The following is a 27,941-nucleotide window of genomic DNA, read 5'->3' on the forward strand; positions in this document are numbered from 1 at the left end:
ACGTGGCATCATGGGTAGAGGGCTGGCCTTGGAAGCAGAAAGACCTAAGTTAAAGTCCTTCTTCCAACATATAGTAGCATAATGTATTTCACTTCTTAGGACCCTTACTGACTTTCGAAAACTATAAATTATGTCACTCTATCAGTGGACCGTTTTTACAATGGAAAATCGCACATATGAATGAAAAAAAGAGAGAGGAGCATCTTTGAAGTCTTTTCCAATTCTGAGATTCTGAGTCAAAGATTTGTCATCTCAAATGACTAATAACTCAGTTCTATGGTGCTTTAAGGTTATTTGATGCTCAAAATGAGCATCCTTCTTTTGCAAAGGAGAAAACATGTTCAGAGTGTTGGTTCAGGGTCATGCAGCTCAAGAGCAGCTAAGATGGAATTTGAACCCAGGTCTTCTGGCATGAGACTTTAAAGCTGTAATCACTCTAGTACTTTCCTCTTGAATACACTCTTGAGGAAGCCAAACATGATCTGTGGGGAGATCATATTTGGATGAGCAAAGGGACTGAGTGTTTTAGAATGAGGTGACTCTTTGATCTCTTAATTGCCTCTCAGACCTCACTACCTTACACCAGCAAGTAAGGTTCTCTCCAAAAGGAAGCAAATGTCTTAATAATTAGACAAAAATACTTGCCTCAGGCTGATCTGAGCATTGAGCTGGTCTTGATTAGCAAAGCAAAATAAATAGCTTAAGCGATTTTTTTTTCTTGGACAACTGAAGTTAAAACACAAAGTTTGTGGCAATGACCTGGGGAACTGGGACAAAAGCTTGAGGAAGTGTCCACCTCATGGGGCTGCATATAAATGTATATACAGCATTTTGTAAATCTGAAAACACTACATAGATGTAGACTTTTATTATTTTGGAGGAGGGAACTTGGGGGGGTGAAGGGAAAGGGTTGAATTACCTGGAAAATTGCTTTAAATTTTTACTTCCTTTTGCTATAGAACCGGCCAAGGAGAGTTAATGATGTTTGTTTTGATGCCAAATCATTGGGTAGGTAAGACAAGTAAACCTTTTTACGTACATAAAACACAGATATTGTAAATAATTATCTGGCAAGCTTTTCTTTTTAGAAACATTTGAACTGCTAAGCAATAGAAGAGATTTAAAGGTCTTTGTGGTCCAACTCTTTTCATTTTATAATGTGACTGAGGCCCAAAAAAGTTAAATAATTTAGCCAAAGTCACACATGTAGCAAGTGGCAAAACCAGGATTTCAACCCACAGTCTCTCCCTCTCTCAATCCAAGGTTCTTTTCATGTTTCCATAGGATTGTTCTGAGTGTAGATGCAGCCAATATCCCTGTGGAGTTGTCAATATTTTTTTTTTTTTGCTAAGAGTAGGCCACCTTAGATATTCATTATGGGATGAAATAAAAAAAATATGGAAAAATAATGCATGGTTCACTAACATAACATTAACATAATAACCTGTGAATTATTTAAATTCATATGAATGTGAGGGCACAGGAAAACATGGAAACAAATTGTACAATCCAGTTCTGTTACATTCAACATGTCCACTCACATTCCAAAGACCCACCATTAATGGATTTCATGGAACTCAGTACTTGTTTTATGCCTCACGAGAGGAGAGATTGTCAGGACAATAGAAAATCTAGTTCCAAAACAAAACTAAAGGTCTATTTTAACTTTTTTTTGTGGGGCAATGAGGGTTAAGTGACTTGCCCAGGGTCACACAGCTAGTTAGTATCAAGTGTCTTAGGCCAGATTTGAACTCAAGCCTTCCTGAATCTAGGGCTGGTGCTTTATCCACTGTGCCACCTAGCTGCCATCTATTTTAACTTTTAAATAAAATATTAACATCTTTGAAACTTTGTAATATCACCGAGCTCTTATAAAATTATGAGGAGGAAAATTTTCATTCGCAGGACCAAAGATTCTCATGTAGTGGGTAAACACAAAGCTATGTCCCAAAGGATATTTTGGGGTGCCCTTTTTGAGATGAATTATACACGCTGAGGAAACCTGTTCTAAATCACTCTAGTTGGAAACAGTCTATCCCCAATTTTCCTTTGGTAGTATCTATCCTTTGCTCTTGTTACATGCTACTTCGATCCATATTTATTTGTTCATATTTCCTATTATCTATTAGATTTTAAACCCCTTGAAGAAAGAGACTTTATAATTTTTTTTCTTTGAATCTCCTAGCACAAAGAAAGACCTTAATCACAGTTTGGTGAATGGAACTGTCCTTGTGCCTTGTTAGCATACAATTAGTCTTTATGGCAAAAAGTCATTATCTAGCACCAGCTTACTTATCCTAAAATCCCTTGCTCTGTGTGATGCTTTCCTCATTGCTTCCATAATTCCATAATTATTAAGGAAATCAAAATCCTAAGCATAGCTCAGTAAAGTATTTAAGTGAAATTGATGAAATGTCACAACATTCTAATGCATGTTTGAATCAAAGGAGATTCAACAAGCTGTTCTATTAAGTTCAATTAGTTCTCTCATCACTGTAAATAATCAATCAATCAACAAGCATTTATCAAGCAATGACTATGTGTCAGGCACTATGATGGGGGCTAGAGATATGAAAGCAAAAATGAAAAAGTTCCTGCCCTCAACAAATATATGTCTATCAGAGAAAACAACATGTATACATATATGTTAAGCAAATACAAAATATAGAAACAAAATAAATGAAGCAGAAATAAAAAACAAGATGGTGTGAGGGAGTGGGGAGAGACTCTAGGAACCTAAGGAATAAGGAAATCAATATATTGATGCAAGGTGAAGAGGATGCTTGTTACAGGGACATATCTTGTGGAAAGAATACAACCAAAAAAAAAAACCCAACAACATGGAAGTGACTGGTTAAAACCATAGTTTGTCTTAACCATCAGGAGGAAAAGATACCAAAAGAGAAAAATCAAGATAGATTCATTTTATATATGTGCACATGCACATGTTATATTCACACACACATGTTCACACATGTATGAAACTATATAGAAAGCATTCATCTTTTGAAATGTGCTAATTCCATTGGAACCCTCTTCCAAACCACAATGCAAAGCACTGTGGGAGCATTTACAAAATGCAAATCACAAGATAAATGAGGCACAGTTAGCAAAGCACAGAAAACTAAGATGTTTAGAAAGGGAACTACTAGTTGAAACCAAACAATATTTAAGAGATGAATTATTAACAACTATGAACACACATTACTGTCCTTTATCATAAACAACTAAAATAGGATTAAATTAATTTCAATTGGATAAACATTTTTAAAATGCCTCCTCATGCAGAGCATCTTGCTTGGCACTGGAGATACATCAGGCATAGCATGATGACCTTCCTCCTTATATCTCATAAAACACTTGATCTTTTGTCTTGTTAAAGAACTTTTCCCATATTATAGTGTATTTCTGTTACTATATACTGTGTCTTAATTCCCATAATAGGCTATAAGTTTGAGGAGGAGAGAAATTGTATTTTATGTAAACTTTGCATTCCCCCATATATAGTGCTATAAGTTCAGTGAAGGAAGCATTACTTTAAGCTCAGGGCTTGCCTTCATGGAGAATGCGGGACCTAATTTTGGAATTAAAAGGAGGGAAGGATTTCATTAGGTATATATGGGAGATGGGAGTTAGGTCTTGAAAGATAGTAGTCAAAATTGGAGGTGGAAGAGCATTTTAGGCAATGAAGGACCAAGTGAAACACATAAAGAGGGAAAGCATAAAACACATTGATAAACATCGAGTAGCCCAGCTTAGCCAGAACACTGCTTACACACTGTTGTTTGTCCTTCAATGATATCACGGAAGAATGACTTCACAGGATCATATCTTGACTTGCACATGAATTGGATTTAAGTGAGGCAGAGTTGCACCAAGTCAGCTTTAGAGACCTTGAAATCTAGCGGCAGGACAAAAGTCAAGACTACTAGAAATGAACCTGGAAGCAGTAGATGACTTTGGCATCTTTGATGCCTGAACAAGCTCTAAGCACTCCACAACACCTGCTTCACCCTCCTTCATGGTCATTGGAACAAATCATTCTCATCTGCCCATTCTGCTGGGGGAAGTTTTTATATGTTTGGGTGTAGACACTTTTCCCAACAACTGACAAGTCTGAGGCCTATTGGTTACCCTTAACCTTGTTTAGTCCATCTGTGAGGATGGTTTACCTGGATATGGCTACTGCACATGTTACAACTGCTTGGACACCATAGGTAGATAAGTAACCCTGAAAAGGGCTCAGCAAACCCTCACACCAGAGGTTCCAGTCCTCTTGGGACACCTCATACACCCTTGTCTATTTGTAGGATAGTCACAGAAGATGAGGCTGAAACAAAAGATGGAGCCAGGAGAAGGGGAACCTTGAGGAAAAGCTTGAAAGCCAAATTAAGGGGTTTGGACTTTATTTGGTAGATAAAGAGAAAATTCCTGAATATTTCTGAACAGGCCAGTGACACTATGACTGATATTGAGCCATATATCAAGTCATGTGATCACTTACCTTCCCAGATCCTCTGGTTTCTGTTGAAAGGGACTGCGTCGTCATCATTTCTGGGTACTCCCTGTAGCACTGATGCAATGCTATGAATTTAGTAAGTGCTCAGCAAATACTCATCGAATGACTGAGTAGGAAAATGAAGGTGATATTATAGTACTAATCATGTGTCTTGATCCCCAAAGTTATGGTGGTTTGTTGTTCAGTCATTCAGTTGTGCCAGACTCTGTAACTCTGTGAGGTTTTCTTGGCAAAGATACTGAAGTGGTATGCCATGTTCTTCTTCATTACCTTTTGGCAGAATTGTCCACTATGACACGTTGGTCTGTCTGTCTGGATGGAATAGTTCATACTTTCATTGAGCTATACATGCTCCTCCATCATAACAGAACAGTGGTTACTGGGTGCCTAATACTCCTATATACCAGTGAACCCATGTGTTCAGGGAAGGGATACACTATTCTCCCATTTGACTCAGTGAGCCTGTCAGATAATGGGCTCATATACAATTCTTCTCCATAGAACATTCCTCTAAACATCAGAACCAAGGCATGTTCATATGGTCTATACTAACTCTGTGGTATGCATATTGCACACTAGCCCCTCTACATTCTCCTTGGGCTAAAATGCTTACCAGTTAATAAGATATAGCAATTCCCAAGATGCTTTGCCCCAGAACATGTAGGTTCATTGGATGAGAACAAAGACCCCATTTTTTCTTCAGGATGTACATCCATAGGACATCTATGGATGGTGGATCGAGTCTAAAGCAAGCTAGAGAAGTAAAGGAAGTCTCTGCCAGTTTTGTGACCACAAGGAGGGAAAGATAAATGAAGGAAACATAGAGGTGTCAGCAACTAAATGAATGATGAGCAAAGCCAAGCCAGGGGCTTTACAGAGAATACAATGAAAGAGATGGGTTGTAGATACTGGTAGGAGCAGGATTTAAACAGGAATGCCAAGCCTATTTGCATTGAAGGCACTAAACTCTAAGTCTATTTGAAGAAAAAGTATGCCTTCCCCATTATAGCTATAAATCTTTAGAGAAGGTCTTTCCCCAAACTACTCTGGGGAGAAGGGAGATGAGATTTCACTTGTTTGGAAATGTATTGCAATATAGTTTTCTGTCACCATTCATATGCTGATTAAGCATTTTACTAAAGCTGTTTCCTGGATCTATTAAATAAATACATAGACCTGAATTAAATTTAGCAATTATGACTTTTTTTTCTAAATGAGTAGGGGCATGAGGAAGGCATAGACATAAATTACCAACGTAAACCTAAACAATTTGAATTTGATTCTTAGGGTCCTAAGCAGGTTGTACCACAGGGTAAATTATTGTGGATACATATAATATGTCATAGAAGTTAGCCTGGGTGGTCTTAACTCTTCCTGGTGGTTACATACCACAGAAATTGTGGTAGGTAGGGTAAGTGTAGGGAAAAAATCCCACAAACATAAGTGCAAAATACAGTTCTCATAGAAGGGCATATTATGGGGAGATAAATGGACTAAATTTGGCAAAATTTCGTGGTGGGCACAGTAGGGTCTTGCCTAAACCAAGAGCTTGCTGCCTTCCAAAGTGGCAACCTTATTATGTAATGTTGCCAGCTTTGCAGAGGAATGAGGTAGCTATTGCTATAGTAATGCATCCTCTGAAGATGGTTGCTGGTTTGGGGGTGGGTGGAGAAGAGTTAGGGGATGGGAGATTTGCAGTATGGCAAGCAATTCTGTCATTGTAAACTGCAAGCCATTTGTTTTGGAGTCAGACAACACCACCAGGTCCACCTAAGGCTGGCAGTCAAGCATAATCTTTACCTGGGGATAGAAGGGACTAGAACTGAATTGAGGGCAAAGAAGCATAAACCAAGAAGCCTGGCCAGGCTGGCATTAGGGATTCTGTGCCATACCGAATTCAAGATGCTGAGGCATGCAAAAACAAAACAAAACAAACAAATAAACAAACAAAAAACCAACCATTTATAACACGGATATAGGAAAGGATAACCAGAAATGGACCAGGAGGCAAAATGCAGACATGGGCACATTGCAGATTGCTGCTGTTCAGTGTGTTTACCCCCAAAGCTTATTGTGTTTGATAGCACCCATTGGCATTCTCTCCTCCTCTTATCAAGGTGTTTTTTTTGTTTGTTTGTTTGTTTTTTGGGGGAATTTGTGGGGTAATGAGGGTTAAGTGACTTGCCCAGGGTCACACAGCTAGCAAGTGTCAAGTGTTTGAGGCCCGATTTGAATTCAGGTCCTCCTGAATCCAAGGCTGGTGCTTTATCTACTGTGCCACCTAGCTGCCCCCAAGGTATTTTCATGGTCAGGCTCAGGGTCCACCCCAGCTCCATCTGACCTTTGGCCTCATAAAATTGTCCATTTGATACCATTTATCTAAGCTTCTCCCTAACTTTCTTTTTTTCGGGTCTGATGATCTCAGTTTACTTCTTACTCACAAAGTACTTTTCAATACTTTGTCATTCCTGTAGTTATTTTGCCATGATCCTCTTATTTGGGTGATGCTAGTTCATTGGAAAAATAATTAGAAATTAGAGTGGCAATTCTTGAAAGAATCTGGCCAATATTGAGTACAACAGGATTTTTGGAGTTCCTCCTCATCATTTAATAGTCAAATAGATCCATGGTCTCACTGATCCCTATAATAATGTTAACTGTTACCTATCCCTTCCTGCTCATACTGTGGGACTTTTGTCTATGCTCTCCCATAAGTTGTTCATAGGGGGTCCATTGCTAGTCACCTTTATCCCTTTCTCCATACATTGAGGTGAGTGGAACATTTTGATTGTCATCTTTTCATTCTTGCCAGGTGACCTTGTCCTACTATTATACAACTCCTTGATAACATCTTTTAGTCCTGTTCATACCTGTTTACATCTACTGGATACCTCTCTACTAACTTCCCTCTGTGGCATACTAATTTTTAATTCTTCAGAGGCAACTGTATTCCATGTCTTACTGCAATATAGTAACACCAGTAGAATGTATTAGCAAGGTGGGTCTTTGCTTTTCAGTAAAGCAGTTTTCCAATTTCCTCAAGGTACTTTAGTCTGTCTTTCTTCTCTTGTTTGACTCTGGGTCCAATTCATTGTCAAGCTGCACTATCATAAATATACATATGCATATATACATATACATAGGTGTATATGTATTGTTTGTGTGTGTGTGTATGTGTGTAATATATAGAAAGAGAAGTTCACATAGAGATAGGGATACTGATGAACAAGCTCTTTAGGGTGTCTCTCCAAATGAACGTCGAAACTTGGACTTTGGTTTTTCCTGTGTAGATATACAGGACAAACTCCATTGAATAATCACAAATCTCATACAATCATCCCAATGTCATCTGCAAACAGTAGCATCTGGAAGACTTCACTTTCCATGAATAATCCCTTTTTGACCTGACTCTTCATTGGATCTCTTCTATCACAGGGGTGAATGCCTTTGGCAAGCATACATTTTCCTGTTTTATGTCTTACCTGACATTTATTATTAGAGGGTCACTGAAAGGGTTATTTCTGTTGTTATATCTTCCAAGGAATTTTAAATAATTTTGATGTATAGATGAGAGGCACCTTGCTGTTGAAAGAGCCTGTAAGGTGGTGTTTTGTTCAATTTTTTTTGGTAATCAACAAACAATAAGCACAATGGAATCATATCTTCTATGTTTTTAGATAACTGTAAAATGGCAAAGATGTTGTCTATGTTGAATATCACTTGCAAAAGCCTTCTTATTCTTTAATAATTCTAATAACTGAGTTTGCCCTTGATTCATATAAAAATGACTTTCATAAAGATTTTGCATAGATAGGAAATTAGTCACATAGGTCAGTAGTTATTCATATTCTCTTGGTAGCCTTTTTTGTACTAATAATGTCGAAGATTTTTTTCTATGCCCTTGGTTACTTCTCCTCCTTTGCCTTGTATATTAGTGCTTTAAAGACCTCACAATTGTATTGCCTACAGCATGGATGTCCTCTATATATACATAATCTAATCCAGCTGCTTTTAGGTTTTGGTTTTCTTTAATGCCATTTCTATACCTCAAGGATTGTAGTATTCCATTTGTCTCTTTCTCTCTCTATGATCTATCTCCTGACCTTATCACTTGACTGAAATTTTTCTCTTCAAGGACACCAGTGCTAAAGCTATTCACCTTTTTTCAGTCTTTATCCTTCTTGACTTCTGCACAATCTTTCACACTGTAGACCACCTCTTCCTGCCTACTCTCTTCCTGGGTTTTTGTGTCAGTGATCTTTCCTGGTTTTCTTCTTATCTGTCTGATCATTCCTATGTCTACTGTTGGATTACCATCTATGTGTAGGTGTATTCTAAGGTTCTCTTCCCTTTCCTTCCTCCCTTCATTCCCTCTCCTCTGCTCTCCTCTGCTCTGATCTCCTCTCCCCTCCTGTTCTGTCCTCTTCCTCTTTTCTTCTCTCCTCTGTTTTTACTTTTCCTTTCTTCTCTACAATCTCCTTGTTGGTGGTCTCTTTATCTCCAAAGGACTGAATTGCCACTTTCATGTAGATGACTCCCAAATCCATCTGTCAATCCTTCATCTTTCTATTTACCTCCAAGGCTTACAACACCAATTGGCTTCTGGACAACTCCACTAGGATGCCCTATAGGCATAGCTAACTCAACATGGCCAAAATAGAAGTCATCTTTTCCCTGAAGCACTCTTCTTGCTAACATTCCTATTTCTTTTGGAGGCAACCACCATCCTCCATGTCATTCCAGTTTTCAACCTTGGTATCATTCTAGATTTTTCTCTCCTTCTCACTCACCATATCAAATCAGTTACCCAGTCTTATCAATCCTAACTCTACATCACTTGCATTGGTACACTTTGCTCCATTCGCATAGATATTTCTCTAGTTCAGGTCCATATCTCTTCGAACTTGGACTGTTGCAGTAAACTCCAAATTGGTTTCTTTGCCTCTAGTCTTTCCCTTCACCAACCATCCCCTACCCAGCTGCAAAAAATGACATGCCTAAAGCACAGACCCAACTATATCATTCCACTGTGTAATAAGCTTCAGTGGCTGTCCACTGCCTCTAGGATAAAAACTCTTTTGTTTAGTATTTAGAGATTTAAAGTCCTTCATAGTCTAGTTCCAATCCATCTTGCCAGACAGTTCATAATACTTCTAATTGTGCATGTTATGCTCCAGCCAAACTGGTCTTTTGTTGTTGTTGTTGTTCCTTTTATTCCACATCCTGCCTCCATGTCTTCTAATAGGCTGTCTCTGATGCTTTTTTGCCCTTACTTTTGTCTTTTGGAACCCCTAGCTCCAGTCACAAGGCTCAACTCAGGAGGCTACCTCCTACCTAAGGCTTTTCTCAATGACCTCCCATCAGCTGTTAGAAATCCCCTGCTCCTCCAATACTTTCTATATTAATTAAATCTATTTTGTATTAATATACATTTATTTAAGTAACTTTCCTGTAATAGAATGTAAACTCCTTGAAGACATGAACTATTTTCATTTTTGTCTTTGTATATTCAGTATTGGTACATAGTACTTGTTTAATACATGCTTGTTGAAATGAATTGAAAAGTTCACAGCTCACAGTTTGATAATACTTTGCTTCAATGCTGGAGAGTGCTTTTGCTTTAAAAAAAAAGGCCATTCAAGGAAAGGGCTTGATTTTTAAAAAAGAAAAAAATGTTGGGTGAATGACTCTTTAAATGACAGTTTAGTGAGTATACTTACATTGGTAATGATGCTTATATTTTAGCCATCAGAGTGTACTAGGTCTCCAAAGGGAAAGAGCATCCAATCGGTACATTTTTATTTTTCATTTGAGACTAACTGCTATTCTTCATCTTTTTCTCAAATTTCTAGTTCTTGAAACTTTCAGTGAGGAATAAGAATCACAACCAAAGCAGTCTCATCTTAACTTCTAGGAATAGTAAAAAAAATTGAAATACTCGATACTAGTTTCAAAAGAACTAAGGAGAAGACAGCAATCATGCAGTTCCCATCATGGGACTCAAAAAGAAACTAAAGAGAATTCCAGGAAAACATTCATTGCTTTAAATGAACCACTGACTATAATAGCCTTCCCCATATAGAGAAGGAAAGGGCAGCAACAAAAGGAATGGGAGATGAAAAAAAGGAGTCATTTAGAACATACTCCTTTCTTCTGGACACAAATTACTCTGGTAGAGAGGTCAATTGAAATCCTCCATACCAGTGGAAATGAAGAAATGCATCTAAGTATTCCCTTAAGAAACTTAAAAGTAATTTGAATAACACAAAAGATTATTTCATTAGTCCAGACACCCCAATCATGCTATCATGGGAGTGGAGGGTTTCTGGTACCCATGATGCTTCTCACATCTCAGTTTCATTAAAGCAGAAAAAAATTTAAAGTGACAGTTTAACAAGACTAATCCACAGGCCAGCAATTGCAATCTATTACTACTGAATGGATCTGGCTTTATGTAAGCTTTGTATATGAATAAACAATGATAGGACTACATCTCAGCTGTCCAGCTTAGTGAGAAAGACAGACATCATAGAAATGTACATTCCACAGATGATTTCCAACAGCAGTATGTACTGGCACAAATACTGATCCATTAGATAAGCATTCTAGCCCTGTCTTTGACTATTTTTACCAAATGGGAATCATCATTTAACTTCTCTATAAAATGAAAGAATATGATTAAATAGGATCTCTACATTGACTTCCAGGAATAGAATTCTATGATTTTAGCTAATGTTAGCCATTATGGTCACTCCCTCCTCCCCCTTCCCAAATTTTCCTATAACCCACCAAAACTTTGCCGAAAGCTATAGGACCAAATGTACCGATTTGGGTTTTTGCCTATGCTTAGTAAATGATTGTTCACTGATTCATTCATCTTAAGAAACTTTTGGTTTCAGAAAGATAATTCTTCAGCATAATTGAATTGGCACTGGCCATATCTCCAGACACTACATTAATGACTGACAGCAGAAGAAACCATAAGAAATGATGTTAAAATTTGTTTTTACATATATTTTAGAAAATTGTCATGGGGCGCAGAGCACCCCAGAATTTCTCTGGGGCACACCAAGGAATCTTCTCCTTGAGAAACTAAACCAGAGGACAGATAACACCTAGAGAGATAAACTGAACCAAATCAGACTGAGCTAGCTTGGGATTCCTACCCTTCATTCTGGTCTCCCTTACCCTGGGGAGATAAACTTGCGTGTGGCTGCAGCCTTTGTGTTCTGAAGAGGGATCATAGCCACCCCCTCACCCAATTCCTCTAGTCACTACCAGTGGGGGATGGTCCTCTACTCCTCACCCAATTCTCCCAGCTACCACCAGTGGGGGATGGTCCTCCCTCAATAAAGGAACTTTTCAGGGGCAGATGGTCCACCCCCATCAGTCCTCTATAAAAGTACCTTCCAGTCTCCTATTCGAGGAGATTTGGTACCTCTGAGCTATGTGCTTTATGCCAATTGCCCCATGAAAAGTCCAAGGATTTATTTCATGGTTTCCCTCCCCCCACCCTTCCCTTCCCTTGCTCCTAAATAAATTATTACCTTATTCTAACTACTTTTTGTGTGCAAGAGGGTGTAATTCTTTAAAGAGGAATTCTCAATAACCCCAACCCCACACCCCATTTCCCACCATATCAAAAATAAAATTCTATTAGAAATGATCAGAGTACCAGATAAAAGTTCAGTGATTCCATCTTACTCTTCTTCATTTCCTCTACAGTATAAGCACAAAGCCTTTCCTGTAATAGACTCTTCATAGATATTTATTGAGTGTCATTGAATGATAGTAATTAAAGACATCAGACCATCTAAGTTCTCTGCTCAAGAAGTTCCCTATTTCCTCTAGGGCCAAATACAAACTCCTTTGGCATTTAATGCCCCTCACACTGACTCTAGACTATCTTTTCAGAATAATTACCCATTACTCTGTGATAAAATAATGGAATTTGGCAGACGCCCAGGGGTCCCACCTGATTGATTTAGTTTTGTTTGAATTGGGTGAGAATGAGAAACTAAGTATCTACTTAAGGGTGATGGGATGTGGACCACACCCGGCTGGCCCTGAGTGACATGTTTATATACTACTGACATCAGCAAGAGAACACTCTCAACCTATTAGCTTGAAGGACCTCCCCTTTGGGAAAGGGAGAAAGGAACTAGGAAGGGGATGCTGGATCATAGAAGAAGTCTTTTTATTTTTTATTTTTTGGTGAGGAAGAGGTGCGTGGGAAGAGAGGGAGAACAGGAGTCCTCCTAGTCTTTTGTATACCAGCTTGGTGGTGAGAGATTTCACATGGGCTGCTAGGAAAGGAAAGGTTTCTGTCTCTCTGGCTATACCAAATAGATCTAAGCTTTAATAAATCTTTAAAAGCCTAAACTCTTGCTGAATTTATCAGTGATTTTAGCCAATTTCCCCCTCCCCCCCCCAAGACTGGGGTGGGGGTGGGGGTGGCGTAGATTAGAACCCACAATTTAGATTTTAAACAACACAACTCCCCCTCATGGATTCTAGCTTTAGCCAACCTGGCCTAATTGTTTTTCTCTGTATCTGATACCTCATTTTCTATCTTCATGCCTTTGCAAAGGCCACTCACCCCATGCCTAAAATATTCTCCTTTCTTAGAAACACTAGTTCCTTTCTAAGCTCAAATCAAGTGCCACTTCCTTCAAGAGACCTTTCCTAATTTTCCCAGTTGTTAGTGTCCCACTGTTGAAATAATGTTGTACTTATTTTATCTATGTTCTCTATGAACTTATGCACAAAATTGTTCTATACATCTAGGAGAAAATCAGGTGCTTAAGATGAGAGAGTATTTCACATTTCTTTGGTATCCATTGTACCTAGTTGAGTTCCTGGCACATAGTACCTGCGAAACAGATACCTCTTGTTTGATCCTCCTAACCTGCCATATTTTGAGATATCTCATCTAAATGATATACTTACTGATGCTATGAACAGGACTTTTCCTTTAAGACAATCTCCAAGTTTGGTTAACACATACACACAGAAACAACGAAAAGAATTTTTGTCCTGTATTTGTTTTTTTAAGATAGCTCATTCTATTTTTAGTTGTGAAAGATTATTTTAGGCTCTACAGCCAAAAATATGATTGGCATCCACAGAGTCACAAGTAGAATATAAGCCATTAAAAACAAAACAAACCCCCCCGCCAACAAATTAATATTTTAAAAAATATTTTTTCTTTTTTTCTTTTTTTTCTTTTCTTTTTTTTGCAGGGCAATGAGGGTTAAGTGACTTGCCCAGGGTCACACAGCTAGTTAAGTGTTAAGTGTCAAGTGTCTGAGGCCAGATTTGAACTTAGGTACTCCTGAATCCAGGGCTGGTGCTCTATCCACTGTGCCACCTAGCTGCCCCTCTTTTTTTCATTTTAAAAAATTTTTTTTAATTTAAAATTTTTTTCTTTTTCCAACAACGTAAACATATGTAGTACACTGTTGGTGAAATCTACTTTACATAAAAAACTAGGTTGTTTGTATATGTTTGTGCATGAAGGGAGTAATTATGAAGTCTCTGTAGCTATAGAAATGTTTTTCAAAACAATAATAGAATGTAAGCTCCTTGAGGGCAGGGGCTGACGTGGTGAATTTTTTTTCTTTGTATCTCTACTGCCTCTCACTGTACACATCATTGGGATGGGAAGGAGAAGGGAACAATAATTTATTAAGGACCTATTATGTGCCAGCACTGTGCTAAGCATTTTACAGATATTATCTCATTTGATACTCACAACAACCCTGGGAGGTAGGTTCTGTTATTATCTCTATTTTCCAGTTGAGGAAACTAAGGTAGGCAGAGGTTAAGAGACTTGCCAAGGGTCACATAGCTAGGAAGTATCTGAGGCTGAATCTGAATTCAGATTTTCTTGACTCCAAACCCAGCGCTCTATCCACTGGTTCAGGTAGCTGCAGAAATGTTTTCCAAAACTATAACAGAATGGCGCAGTGGATAGAGCACTGGCCCTGGAGTCAGGAGTACCTGAGTTCAAATCTGGCCTCCCTGTGTGACCCTGGGCAAGTCACTTAACCCCAAATGCCCCACTAAAAAACAAACAAACAAACAAACAAACAAACCAAAACTATAACAGAATGTAAGCTCCTTGAGGATAGGGGCTGATAAGCTTTTTTTTTTCCTTCCTATCTCTATTGCCTCTTAGCACCTATTCTTAGTCACTTAATTAAGTGTAGAGCTGAATTGCAAAAAAGACTTCAAAAATCAAACAACAATTGAAAAAGAGAGCCTAGGGGCAGCTAGCTGGCACAGTGGATAGAGCACGGGCCCTGGATTCAGGAGGACCTGTGTTCAAATCCAGACTCAGACACTTAACAGTAGCTGTGTGACCCTGGGCAAGTCACTTAACCCCAATTGCCTCAAAAAAAAAAAAAAAAAAGAGAGCCTAAGCTTCTGGTAGGCAAGCTAGGATCAGGTTGCCCGTCCCCCTCCCCCTGCCCCCAACCCTGTCTAGAGACAGGACCTGGAAACAAGCTCAGCTGAGAAAATTCGGATAAGCTGCAGCATGAGACACAATCCGATCCCCCCAGCTGTTACTGTTACTTGATCCTATGTTGTTTCGTGCAGGATGTGTGAATATCATAGCAACCAAAGCTGTTTGCTGAGTGAGACAAACATCTATGAAGGACCTTCATGCCACAAGGATGACACAATGGTAGGAGGCCCGAGTCTCATGCTCTCACAGAACAGCATCTTCTACCCCTTCTTGCATATCCTTAGGGGTAGAAAGGAGCTAATGTTACAGGAAGTTTCCTTCTGTACCAGGATACTCGCTTTCTACATGGGCACTGGAGGAGGAAAGACAGGTGGGTGAGCACCAATCCCCAAATAGCTCCCAGAAGCCAGTTTGGATCCCTCTCTTCTAATACTGTGGCCAAGCTTTCTTCCTCCGCTTGGCCAAGGGTTTAAAATATAAAATCATGCTCATACGGTACTTTTTTTTTGGTGAGGCAATTAGGGTTAAGTGATTTGCCCAGGGTCACACAGTTAGTGTCAAGTGTCTGAGGCTGGATTTGAACTCAGATCCTCCTGAATCCAGGGCCAGTGCTTTATCCACTGAGCCACCTAGCTGCCCCTCATACAGTATTTCATAAATTTATTTCAACTGGCTCATGTGCCCTCATTTTCCAATAAGATTCCTAACTCATAGAATCATGGATTTAGAGATGGTCGGGACCTTAGAGATCATTTAGTCCAATACCCTTATTTCGCATTCCACAGTTAATATCATTAACAACAACAATAATAATTCATAATAATAATAGTAATAGTTAACATTTCTACGGCACTTACAATGTGCTAGGCACCATACTAAGTGCTTTACAATTACTCTCTCCTTCAATCCTTGCAACAACCCTGAGAGGTAAGAACTATTATTATTCTCATTTTACAGATGAGAAACTGATGCCCATAGAGATTAAGTGACTTGTCCATAGTAACAAAAATTGTAGGTAGCACTAAGTAGATAGAGTTCTGGGTCTGAAGTCAGGAATACCCGAGGTCAAATCCTCCATCAGATACTTAGTAGCCATGTGACTTGGAGCAAGTCACTTAACTTCTCTGTGCCTCAGGTAACTCATCTATGTAATGGGGATAATAATCACACCTGCCTCCCTAGGTTGTTTCAAGGAACAAATGAGATATTTGTAAAGCACTTAGCACAGTTCCTGGGCACACAGTTAACACTATATAAAAGCTATTATTAATAGTATGAGTCGCAGGCCAGACTTGAACCCAAACTTGAACCCAGACCTTCCTGCCAGTACTCTATCCACTACAGTACTTGGTTCAAAAGAAAAACAAAACAAAGGAATACATGTGATACTCTAAGATCAAATATAAAAACCTTTGCTTAGCTGTTAAAGCTCTTTGTAACCTGGGCCCTCCCTACCCTAACAGTTCCCTCACATATTACTCCTTTCTACATACTTTGTCATGTATGACTCTAGACAAGTTGCTATTTCGAGCACATGACACTCCATCTTCTGACTGCCTCTTTTCACGACCAGTCTCCCATAGCTAGAATGGTGTCGAGCCTCACCTCTGCCTCTTGGTTTTCCTGGCCTCCTAAATTTAAGCTTCAGTTCAAATTTCACCTTCTATAAGAGAGTCCCAGTCACCCCTTCCCTCCCAATGCTAGTGCTTCCCGCTGAAATTTATACTGCATGTACTGAGATTTACACTGTTACACTGAGATTTACTCTATGTATCTTGTAGGCATTTAATTGTTTGTGAGCTCATCGAAGGCAAGGACCATGTTTCTGCCTTTCTTTGCATGTCCTATTTTTAGCTGAATTCAGAAGGTTAGAACCCCAAGAGAATGGTGGGACCAAGTGGGATCTAGGTTAGGGGAGGTGTTTGGGGTACAGCAGATTTTCCTAGATACACCTCAAATCACAACGTTCAGGTTGTGTAAGGTGTAAGGTCACCTCTGGCATTTCCATCTGGTCATATGAGAACACAGCTTTAGAATTTCAAAAGTTGTGTTTATAGAATTCACTTCACTTCAATCAACATTCCTATTTTCTGATTCAAGCAGTCTTACCAGGTATTCCAGCTTGAATCCAGTAGCTAATGTCAGTTCCTCCTCCATGTTCAAAAACTTGGGTGATATTTATAGGTTGTAGCAGGTTCATAACCTCCTTTATAATAGCCCGGGCTTTATCACTTCCAGTGAATGCTAGACCTGTGGGCATGAAATTGCCCTCGTCAGACTCCATTACCAAGCTGACGTTAGAAATGTTGACCTAAACACAAGAGAGAAAACAGTTTAGTCCACGTTCCTTCACTTCTTCAATTTTCTCTTGGGAATGTGCAACAACAACACAAATTCCTTACTCATTTGTTACCATGATGAGAAATACTTTGGCTCAGAAGGGTTAAGTATCTCAGGGTCACACAATAACTAGAGCAAGGCAGCTCATGGTCTGGCCACATTAACATATGCCTACTCTACACAATTAAACATTAATGAGGTGTCCACTATATGACACTTGGTTCTGGAGTTACAAATACAAAAAAAGAAAAATGTTGTCTTCAAGGAACTTTCTACTGCCCAGCTTAAAAGTCTATTTGCAGAGATAATTAATGGAGATAATAAGGCAGTTTAAAATAAAAATTGTCATGAAAATGTGTCTTTTCCATGGCATATCTAACATTTAAACTGGGCTTTAAGGTTTGCAAAGCACTTTTTATGTTTTATCTCATTTGAGCCCCACAACAACTCTATCGAGGGGGTACTAAGTATCCATATTTGCAGCTAAGGAAAGTGAGGCGGAGAGAGATAAAGTGATTTGCTTAGGATCCTATAGCTAGTCAATGTCACATAGAGGTGGGAATTGAATTCTGGATTCTTCTTTACTCCAAGTCTAATATTTTATAAAGCTCCACCTTCCTATTTCTAATTCTAGAATATTATATTATGCTAACCTACCTGGTGGAAAAAAACACAGGACTTGGAATCAAAAGACTTCAGTTCAAATCTACTGCTTCATATCTCTGTGACCTTGAGCAAGTTCCTTCTCCCTGAGCCTAAGTTTCCACATCAGCAAGATAAGAGAGTGGTACTAGATGACCTAACATCCCCTTCCAGCTCTAAATTGTATGACTCAACAGACCTATTTGTATTTAAAGGTAGCAACTCTCATCCCTCCATTACTCTTAGACTAGGGAATAAAAGATATGTTCCATGAGGAGCTTTCTTTTACAGATCTCTCTATCCTGAATATTCAGCCCCATTCAAAGCCTGGGTTCTTATAAGTCTAGCAGGTTTACTACAAATTTCTGATTTTGTTGTTCTTTCTGTTGAATCCCCTGAGTAGGAGGTAATAGTTCAAGGCCTCAAATGCTAGTCTCCCTGGTGTAAAACTGCATAGCCTAATTCCCAGGTGGCTGAGCCTGAGCGGCCCATGTAGAAACTCTTTCTAAATAAAGTTAGCTGGAGAAGTACAGTGATGAGAAGGTAGCCTCTGCTTTCAGTGGGAGAGCTTAAAATACAAGACACTCTCAGCAGGTTGCAGAGCTCAAAGGCACCCAAGCCTTAAACTTGCTTAGCTTTTAAAAGCCCACAAGTTTAAAGCCCTTTCATACTGGCAAGACCATCTGTTTGGCAGCATCCATCTGCCTCTTCATGTGATTTGTTCTGGCTACTATCATCCAAAGATGCATTAAGGTCTGTAATGGTGTTCTTACCTTATTATAACCATAGTCCCTGGGTAAATAACAAGTAGTAAATTAATAAAGGACTGGGAGGAAGGGGCAATAGATTCAGAGTAGGAGGATCTGGGTTTGAATCCTGGTTTTACCTATGCAACTTTGGCCAAGACATTTAAATCTCTTTGGGCTTCATTCCCTTCATCTACAAAATGAAGGAGGTAAACTAGATTAAATTCTAAATCTACAATAGTATGATCCTAAGTAATGATTATGCTGAATTATATAGAGAAATATATTGCAAGTCACTAGCAAGAAGAATTTCTTAAAATTGGAGCCATCCAACAGGAACTGGCTTCTTTGTAAGGAGGTGAGTTCCCTGTCACTAAGATGTATTCAAGCAGAGGCAAGATGACTCCTTGTCAGAAATATAGAAGGAACTTTTGTAGTAAGGAAGACATTGATCTAGTCAAGCCTCTTACAACTTTGAAAATCTATTATTTCACACCAATCATTAACTCTAAAACAAGCTGAATAAACTTATCTATTGAGCTACTGCTCAGTTTCAGAAAGACAGATCAACAGCACTGAACTAGAAATCAGATTTGATTTCTGGTCTTGTCTATACCAAAGGTTCTTGAACTTTTTCCACTCGTGACTACTTTTTGCCTGAGAAATTTTTATGCAACTCCAGGTATATAGGTATATAAAATAGGTATAAATTCTATTTTACTGTTACCAAACTTGTCATGACCCCCACATTCAGTTACATGATCCCATATGGGGTCACAACCCACAGTTTAAGAAACTATGGTCTATAGCACCAAGTGATCTAGGTGGCCCAGTGGATAGATCACCAGACCTGGAGTCAGGAAGACCTGAGTTTAAATGCAGCCTCAGACAATAGCTGTGTGACTCTGGGCAAGTCACTTAGCCCTATTTGCCTCAGTTTCCTCATCTATAAAATGAGCTAGGGAAAGAAATGGTAAACCACTCCAGTATCTTTGCCACGAAAACCCTCAAATGGGGTTACAAAGAGTCAGACACAACTGAAAAAGGACGAAACAATAAATGTACCACTAACTAGTTGTGTAACATCTGTCAAGACAAAACCTTTCTCAGTCTCAGTTTACTTATCTTAAAATAAGGGAGGGAGTTCGACCAATTCATCTCTGCAGTTCCTCTAACACTAATGTCTTGTAAATCTTTAATTTTTGGCTATATATAAACTTTGACTTATGCAAATTTTTGAGGTTAGAGAAATATTTCTAGGGAATATTTCTGACACTACAAAGATTTTCCAATTGTAATCATAGAAGCTTACTTGTGCTGTAAGGGAATAACAAAACCTACAATGGGCTCTTCAAACACATGCAGCACATGATCCTGATCCATAGGACTATTTTGAGCAAGCTTCTAGACCCAGGGAAGGAGTTAACTTGGTCAGGAAACACAATGCCTGGGGCTGTGAAAAAGAACATGTTCAACTGTGAATTCATCTAGGCTCTACCACGTATGTGATGGAGACCTGTATAAAGTGGAGAGGGGCAGGGAGATAGATCCCTACTGTTGAGACATGGAGAAAGAATTAGAGAAGCAGCAGCAACAGGTAACCTGCTAAGAACAGCAGAAGAGGGCTATGGATGCCAGCAGTAGAGAGTTGTAGAGAGTTGCAAGGAGAATGATAACAGGCACTGCCAGCTGGGAGATAACAAACAAAAACTGCCTACCTTCAATGAGCTTATAGTCTACCCTAGGAGATAACATGGAAATAGAGGAGTAATCACAAGATAATTTAAGGAGGTAAAGAGCACTCAAGATCAGGGGGATCGAGTAAAGTTCCTTGTATGAAGTGGTACCTGAGATACCCATTAAAGTAAGTTTAGCAGTGGAAATGAGAAGAGGGTGCACTTTAGGCATGGGAATCAACTTCTTCAAAGGCCCTAAAGTCAGAGATAGCAGGCTGAGTTTGAGGAACAACAAGAAGCATGTGCAGTTGGAGTCTAGGGAGTATGACAGGGAGTAATGTTTTAATGCCAAAGGAGATCATGGGAACTTAGTAAGTTGTGTCATATAGTAAAGTCTTTAAAATTTCTATGTGAGGGTTAAAGAGCCAGAGATATGAGAAAAATCTGCCCAGGTCTTTTGTGTAATGTGAGAACCTCTGACGTAAAAGGTGGGAGAAAAAAATAAGATGAATTCCAGGTAAGACAATAGTTTGTGAGCACCCCTCCCCACACACACAACATAATGACGTCACAGGGGAAGGAGACCCAAGGCAAATGCCATGCCATTGTTGTACTTTCTACCCTCTCTTGCTGCATCCTGTTGTAGAAGGGGGCTATTCACAAGAGGCCAATTATAAGAAGTTATCCTTCATATGGATACACCTGCTCCCTTGTAAGCACTAGGGGAGTAAAGACTGGTGGGAGATCATCACTGCTCTGGAACCCAGAACAATAATAAAGATCTTACTCATATATTTACACTAATAATAACTGAGAAAGGCTGAGTTGAATAGTGAACAGAGCCCTTAGCCAGCCTCAGAGCACAGCAGAATGGTTGTAGTCACCACTATCTGACATTTAAGGAGTAGTTTTCCTTTTTTTGATTTTTAATTACAATTTTATTGGTTTTAATTCCAAATTTTTCCCCTCCCACTCACCCTTCCTGAACCCATTGAGAAGGCAAGGAATATAATACCCTTTTTATATATAAAATCATGAAAATCATATTTCTGCATTAGATATATAGGGAAAAGGAAAAATATACTTCAGTTTGCACTCTGAGTACATCAGTTCTCTATCTGAAAGGGAATAGCATTTTAAAAATTATGAGTCCTTTGGAATTATGATGGATTGTTGTATGGATCAGAGTAGCCAAGTCTTTCATAGTTGATTTTCTCTACAATATTGCTATTACTGTGTAGATTGCTGTCCTGTTTCTGCTCACTTCAATTTTGCATCAGTTCATAAAAGTCTTCCCAGGTTTTTCTGAAACCACTCTCTTTATTATTTCTTATAACATATTATTATTTCATCACAATCATATACCATAACTTGTTCAGCCATTCCTTAATTTATGGACATCCTAAGAGATTTCTCCATTGCCACTCAAGGCCATTTATAAAATTTTAGGCATTGGATAGAGGCAGTATAATATAGCAGATAGCCTTGTAGCCAGGAGGACTTGGGTTCAAGTCTTATCTCTGACCCACACCGACTATGTGACATTGGACAGTCACTTAACTGGCAAATGTACCAGGCTACTGGGAGTGTCCAAGACAACAAGCTGAAAATATGGTAGAAATCTTCTTTGGTTAAGGGAATTTACGCACAAGCAATCCCTTACATCAAAGGAATCACAGGTCTGGACCAAAAAAGAGCAACCTGACATTTCTGTAGTGCTTTAAAGTTTTTTTTGTTTTTGTTTTTTGTTTTGTTTTGTTTTGTTTTGTTTTGTTTTTTAGCGAGGCAGTTGGGGTTAAGTGACTTGCCCAGGGTCACACAGCTAGTAAGTGTTAAGTGTCTGAGGCCGGATTTGAACTCAGGTACTCCTGACTCCAGGACTGGTGCTCTATCCACTGCGCCATCTAGCTGCCCTTGCTTTAAAGTTTGCAAAGCACTTTGTACATATCTCATATGAACCTCAAAATGACCCTGCCAAGTAGGCACTATAAATATTATCTCCATTTTACAGATGAGAAAACTGACTCACAGAGGCAAAGCAACTGGTCTACCAAAGTAAGAAGAGTTCAAAGCAGGCTTTGCATTCTTGACTCTACCCCAGTCCTGCATTCTACCCATTATACCACACTGCCTCTACCTAAATCCTATTCAGTTTTTGGGAGGTGATTTTATGAGACAGGATTTAGTGATAAAGTAGAGTTATGTAAGAAAACACGACACCTCAACTTTAGCTACTGATGTTGCACGCTGGTGGTGTCATTAGAAGTAATAATGTGTGAGAATCGAGTTATGTTCAGACCTAACATTCAGGCCTTGTTTAACTAGCTTGGTGATGTCTGATCAGCAAATCCTCGATGAAATTCTGCAGTCCTCATCAGCTTCCCCTCCTTTGTCTCCCACAACACACACACACATACACACAGCATAAAAACAAAAACAGAAATGCACTACCATAAAGAAGGGCTTCCAACATTGATCCCAGAGCTACTCTTCAGGGGAAAGGAAAAACCCAACAGCCTAATTATCTACCATTTAGGTTAAAAGTGGAGGCTAGTATAGAAGTGAACTGTTATGCTTTGACAGTTAAGTGCTAATGAGGCAGCTGGGTTCAACGGAGAGAGTCCTGGGATGACAATTTCCAGAGACCTTGTGTTCTAATTCAATAAATGACAAGTTGAGCTACCTTAGGGGAGAGTTAATCCCTCCCTCTGTCTCCCAGTCACTTAGCCTTGGCTTCTCCATCTGTAACCTGGGAACAATACCATTCCCATATGAAATAATTAGAGTGCCTAAATAAGAATTTTAGTTACTTAGAAGAATAATGCATATGCTATCCATTCAAGGGGCAATGAAATGTAGTGGATAGAGACCTGGCCACAGAGTCAGGAAGGTTTAGCCACGGCCATCAACTGCTAATCTCAGTGCCCCAAGTAACCTTCCAAGACTCTAAGTCACAAAAGAAAGTACTAGTCTGAATGCCCCATTGGGAGTTTCCTACAGCAATGAAATCACAGGTCCATTTTTTAAAGCTACCCATGTGTCATAATTATACAAGATTCCTTGAAAGAAATAACAAATAAGCTTGGTCAACAACACTCTCACAACAAAGGAGGCATATGCTCATCAAAGCTGTTTGCCACTATTGTAAAAGAGATTGAGGTCAGAGTTGAAATGGAAGAGGAATCTCCCATAGATGGTGGGATCTTCTGAATGTTCCTGTTTGTGGATGGCATTCTGCTGATTGCATCTAACCTGGTAAAACTGCAGAGATTGCGGGATTAGATCTACAATCATTCTAAAGAGTTCTGTTTAACTATTCACATGGGGAAACCAAGTGGATGAAGAATCCTATTGTCCAGTTGAATGGAAAGCCTATAGAGTTTATCCATCAGCATACACACACACACACACACAGATCTCAACATAGACATAGATGGCAAGTATTGCAAATGGACAATGATTTGGACCCAGAATGGAAAAGGAAGAAGAGGATAAGCTAGATTGGTTTTGGAAACAGCAAAGTTCTTTTAATTAATTCAAATTTCCCTTAGAAAACATTTTTAATAACAATATTCTCCTGGTGATGTCATCTGGTTGCAAGTCACTGAACTGAAATTAACAATCATAAAAGGTCAGTGGAGTAGAGCAATGGATGTGAGTAGGCTCCAATACAGTACAAAGGAAGGGCCATGTAAAGGATGCCACTAAAGAAATCTATGAGTGAAAAAAGAGCGTGGACTGGTCATTTGGACCAGAAGAAAGGAAAACAGATGGCAGTTCCTTATACCAATGAAGTCCCCCTTTCTAGCTAATACATTATTTTAATTGGTATTTTTTAAATAATGAATATGTTTTATTTAAGTTTTGATATTTTGTGGTACAAAGCAGCTAGGTAGCATACTGGATACCTGGAGTCAAGAATACCTGAATTCAAATCTGACCTCAGACACTTTCTGTGTGACCCTGGGCAAGTCACTTAACTCTGTTTGCCTTGGTTTCCTCATCTATAAAATGAGCTGGAAAAGGAAATGGCAAACCACCCCAGTATCTTTAACAAGAAAACCCCAAATGGGGTCACAAAGATTCAGACATGACTGAATAAGAACAGCAACAACAATTATACAAAGCAGTTATGTAAGCGTTAAGTTCTGAGCCCTCAAACGAACTTTGGAAATGCTCTAAAAAACCATTAGGTTAATTAGGAAATAAGTAAATCTCCACTGAGGATAGGAGTGGGGAAAGGAGGGCTTTTTGTTGCTCCTCTAACCCCAGTCCTTCCTTGCAATGTAGGAGCTGCATGGGCAGGATAGATGCCAGGCCTACAAAGTGATTTGTTTAAGCAAAGAGAGTAACAAAAAGAACGAGTCTACTTCCCCCATTGACCAAAAATTTCCTGCTGATGAGAAGAAATAAAGAGCCTAACCTAATAAAACTTGCTCTTGCCGCAAATTATCTAGTACACATAGATATCAATGCACCCGAGCTCTGGGACCACTAGGTAGAGAAGTGTTTGATTTTCACTCATGCTAAATTTTATAAGCTGCTGCTAAAATGATGGCAGACTCCCATTGTTTCCTATTTATATATAAATGTTCACATATGTTTTCAATAAAAAAAAAAACTTAAGAAAACAAACCACCCACAGTACACAACACTGCCTTTTCTCCTCATTTAGAGAGTCACTATCTAATTGTTAGCACATGGAGAGAAGGCCAGAAAAACAAAACATCTTCTTTGCATAAAGAATTGGGGATAAGCAAACCGGGGTCATTGAGATGTTAGGAATCTCTGCTTCTCTAGAATGTCTTCACCAACCTCCTTGTCCCTCATCCTACAATGAGTAATTGAGTAATTAAGGACACACCTCCTATGGATTTGGATAGCAGAGCACCAAGGGTTCCAGCAGAGGCAGCCTGAGTTCATTCATGCAGCCCATTTTAAAATATAGACTCAAAGAAAACTAAGAGAGGGAAGGGTCCTTGGAGATCAGCTCATCCCACATAACTCAATATTCATGGTGTCTGACAAAAAGTATTTTATGGGATTGAATATTTTATTTCCTCCTGGAACAGGGCTGGGTTTGCCACTGCTGAATGGAACAAGCTGAGGTTGGATTTGTTCTGGTGAGTAATTTTTGTAGAAATTAATAGATACACAGAGCTGTAGGATACCCCATGGATCAGATATTAGCTTAGCAGTTCTCTGTGTCCACTTAAAATCTGCATTTTAAACCACCATGCTAATTAAGAACTGTTAAAATTGTCATTCATTGCCCACATCTTATCCCCTGAAACAGTTAGCATTCTCTATGATGATGGGTGGGAAAACCTTCCATGATCTGGGCTTGTCCCAAAGTCACATCCCTTAACATTTTCTTTGACTCCAAGAGTCAGATTACCTGCTCCCCAAAGAATTCCATTAACTGTGGTCTCACTATATTAATGGTCTTTTTTAAAAAATGGACCGCCACATTAAATTAATGAAGTACACTTAAAATAAGTATTGGCAGCTAGGTGGCTCACTGGATTGAGTGGTAGACTAGGACACAAGAAGACCCAAATTCAAATTCTGCCACAGACATTTGTTAATTGTACCCTGGACAAGTCACTTAACTTCTTTCTGAGTCAATTTCCTCATCTGTAAAATGGGGATAATAATAATAATAATAATAACTCTCAGGATTGTTGTGGAGACTAAATGTGATAACTTCTGTAAGGTGCTTTGCAAAACTTAAAGTGCTATAGAAATGCTTATGAATATTATTAGTAGTAGTATTTATTAGGGTCTAGAAAACACTTTTGCTTTTATAGGATGCTAATATATTAGTCCTCAGAAGTATAGAATTAGAATTTTCAAGTAATTCTTCCCTTGGGGAGATTAAAAAAAAAAACCCTAGACTATTCTTCTTTGTTTTAAAGTATTCATTTCATTGTATGCTAGCCAGGTGCCTTCAGTTCCATCCAAACGACAAGGGGATTCCTACTGCCTTCCAATTAAACCTGCAGTTCATCTAGTCACTCAGGAATGAAACATCAATCTCAAATAGGCCAACAAAGCCTACTGACATGCCTTAAGAAATTAACATGTGACAGACGTTAGTGATGTTTGGTCAGGTGGTTGCCTGAAGTTGAGTTTCCAAAGGCATGTTTTCACATGATAAGTGTACTGAGTCACTACACACCATCTTTTCCATCTGCAACTGTGACCCTGGAATTCCCAGTTCAAATGGTGGAAGGGAGGAAGAATGAGAGAAAAAGCAATCTGTGCTTCTTCACAGAGGTATGCTTATGTTTCTTTGTTTTGCAACAAGCCATCTCCCTGCTTGACAAAGCCAAGAATAAGTGTTTCCCTCCATGGCTGGTTGTTGAGATAGTTATACCATGTGGCTCAGCATTGGACTCTGACACAGTCTCCAGGACTCAGCTTTGAGCCTTGGTCTTTCCTACCCTGAGGAAGAGGCAGGGAAAAAACATGATGACAAAGTGAAAGGCTGCAAGTTATTTTTATTTGACAGCTAACCTGGTTTCAGCTTCGGGAAGACGGGCAGTCATTGTGCTGTTACATGGGGGCTGAAATAGAAAACATCTATTGAGATGTAAGTGCAGTCTTAGTTCCAGACAAGAGAGGAGAAGGAGTGATTTCTTGAGGTCTCCTTCCAGTGTTGGGATTCTGAGCATGTATACAGAGTGATGCCTAAATGTGACAAACCTGCGTTTACCAGCAATTTTCCAAGATGCCATCTGAGGCTGCCTTGATCTCAATGAATACTCCTTTCATACTGGTTACAGTCAAAGAATAGCTCTCTAAACTTATTTTTTAAAAAAACACCAACCCACATCAACCCTAGGTGAATATCACTATGGTAACAATGGCAAACCAAGAGGATTATGGAGAAATATGGCAAAAACATATGCTAAAAATCCAAAGTGTTTGTTTGGCAGGAAAAAAAAAAGAAGAAGACAATTACCAGGGTATTCAGCTGATGCACTTAGAAAGACTCACATGGCAATAATGTCAATCTTGGCTTCTAATTTTAGTCCAGCACAATGGAAGCAACAATATGGCATAAATGGGAAGGAGAGAGAAAAGGCTCAAAACAGATGTCAAAAAGCAACACAAGGAGCAGGATTCTGAATCTCACAGCTGTGGGTGAAAATTTCATTCCCTTAAATACTTGGGTTTTCAGTAGCTTAGGGCAAGAGTCTCATGTTGTTAAAATATAAAACCAGGCAAATGTTTCACTACAGTATTGGAGAAGATGAATCTCCAATTGAAGCTGGGATTGCATTAGCGATGTGCCCCTGCTCTCACTGGCCCATAAAGCAAGAAGCAAATTGTCTCAGTGGGAAAGCTTTTTGGAACTTAAGGGCTTTCTATGCAGCATCTTGACACCCTAATAATAATAATAGCAGCTCATATTTATAGAGAGCTTTAGGGCTTACAAAGCACTTTCCTCACAATAATTCTATGAGGCAGGTAGTACCAGAGTTATTGTTTTTTTTTTTTTCCATTTTACAGATAAGGAACCGAGGCACAGCAGGAATCCA

At 39.1% G+C, this 27,941-nt stretch overlaps 1 protein-coding gene and 1 long non-coding RNA gene across 2 annotated transcripts in view; one reads left to right on the forward strand and one right to left on the reverse strand.

Moving 5' to 3' along the window:
* The window catches only part of CPQ (carboxypeptidase Q), a 628,024-nt gene that overhangs the window by 77,456 nt on the left and 522,627 nt on the right, over positions 1–27,941 (reverse strand). Inside the window, exon 7 of the mRNA XM_043996276.1 lies at positions 17,100–17,301. Coding sequence (XP_043852211.1) covers positions 17,100–17,301 — 202 coding nt within the window. The remainder of the gene's footprint in view (positions 1–17,099; positions 17,302–27,941) is intronic.
* On the forward strand, positions 343–27,926 carry LOC122749910. Its single transcript, XR_006355725.1, has 3 exons — positions 343–1,008; positions 25,467–25,517; positions 27,913–27,926. It is a non-coding gene; the product is annotated as an uncharacterized LOC122749910 (long non-coding RNA).

Source organism: Dromiciops gliroides, chromosome 1 (genome assembly GCF_019393635.1).
Source record: "Dromiciops gliroides isolate mDroGli1 chromosome 1, mDroGli1.pri, whole genome shotgun sequence".
Lineage (NCBI taxonomy): Eukaryota > Metazoa > Chordata > Mammalia > Microbiotheria > Microbiotheriidae > Dromiciops > Dromiciops gliroides.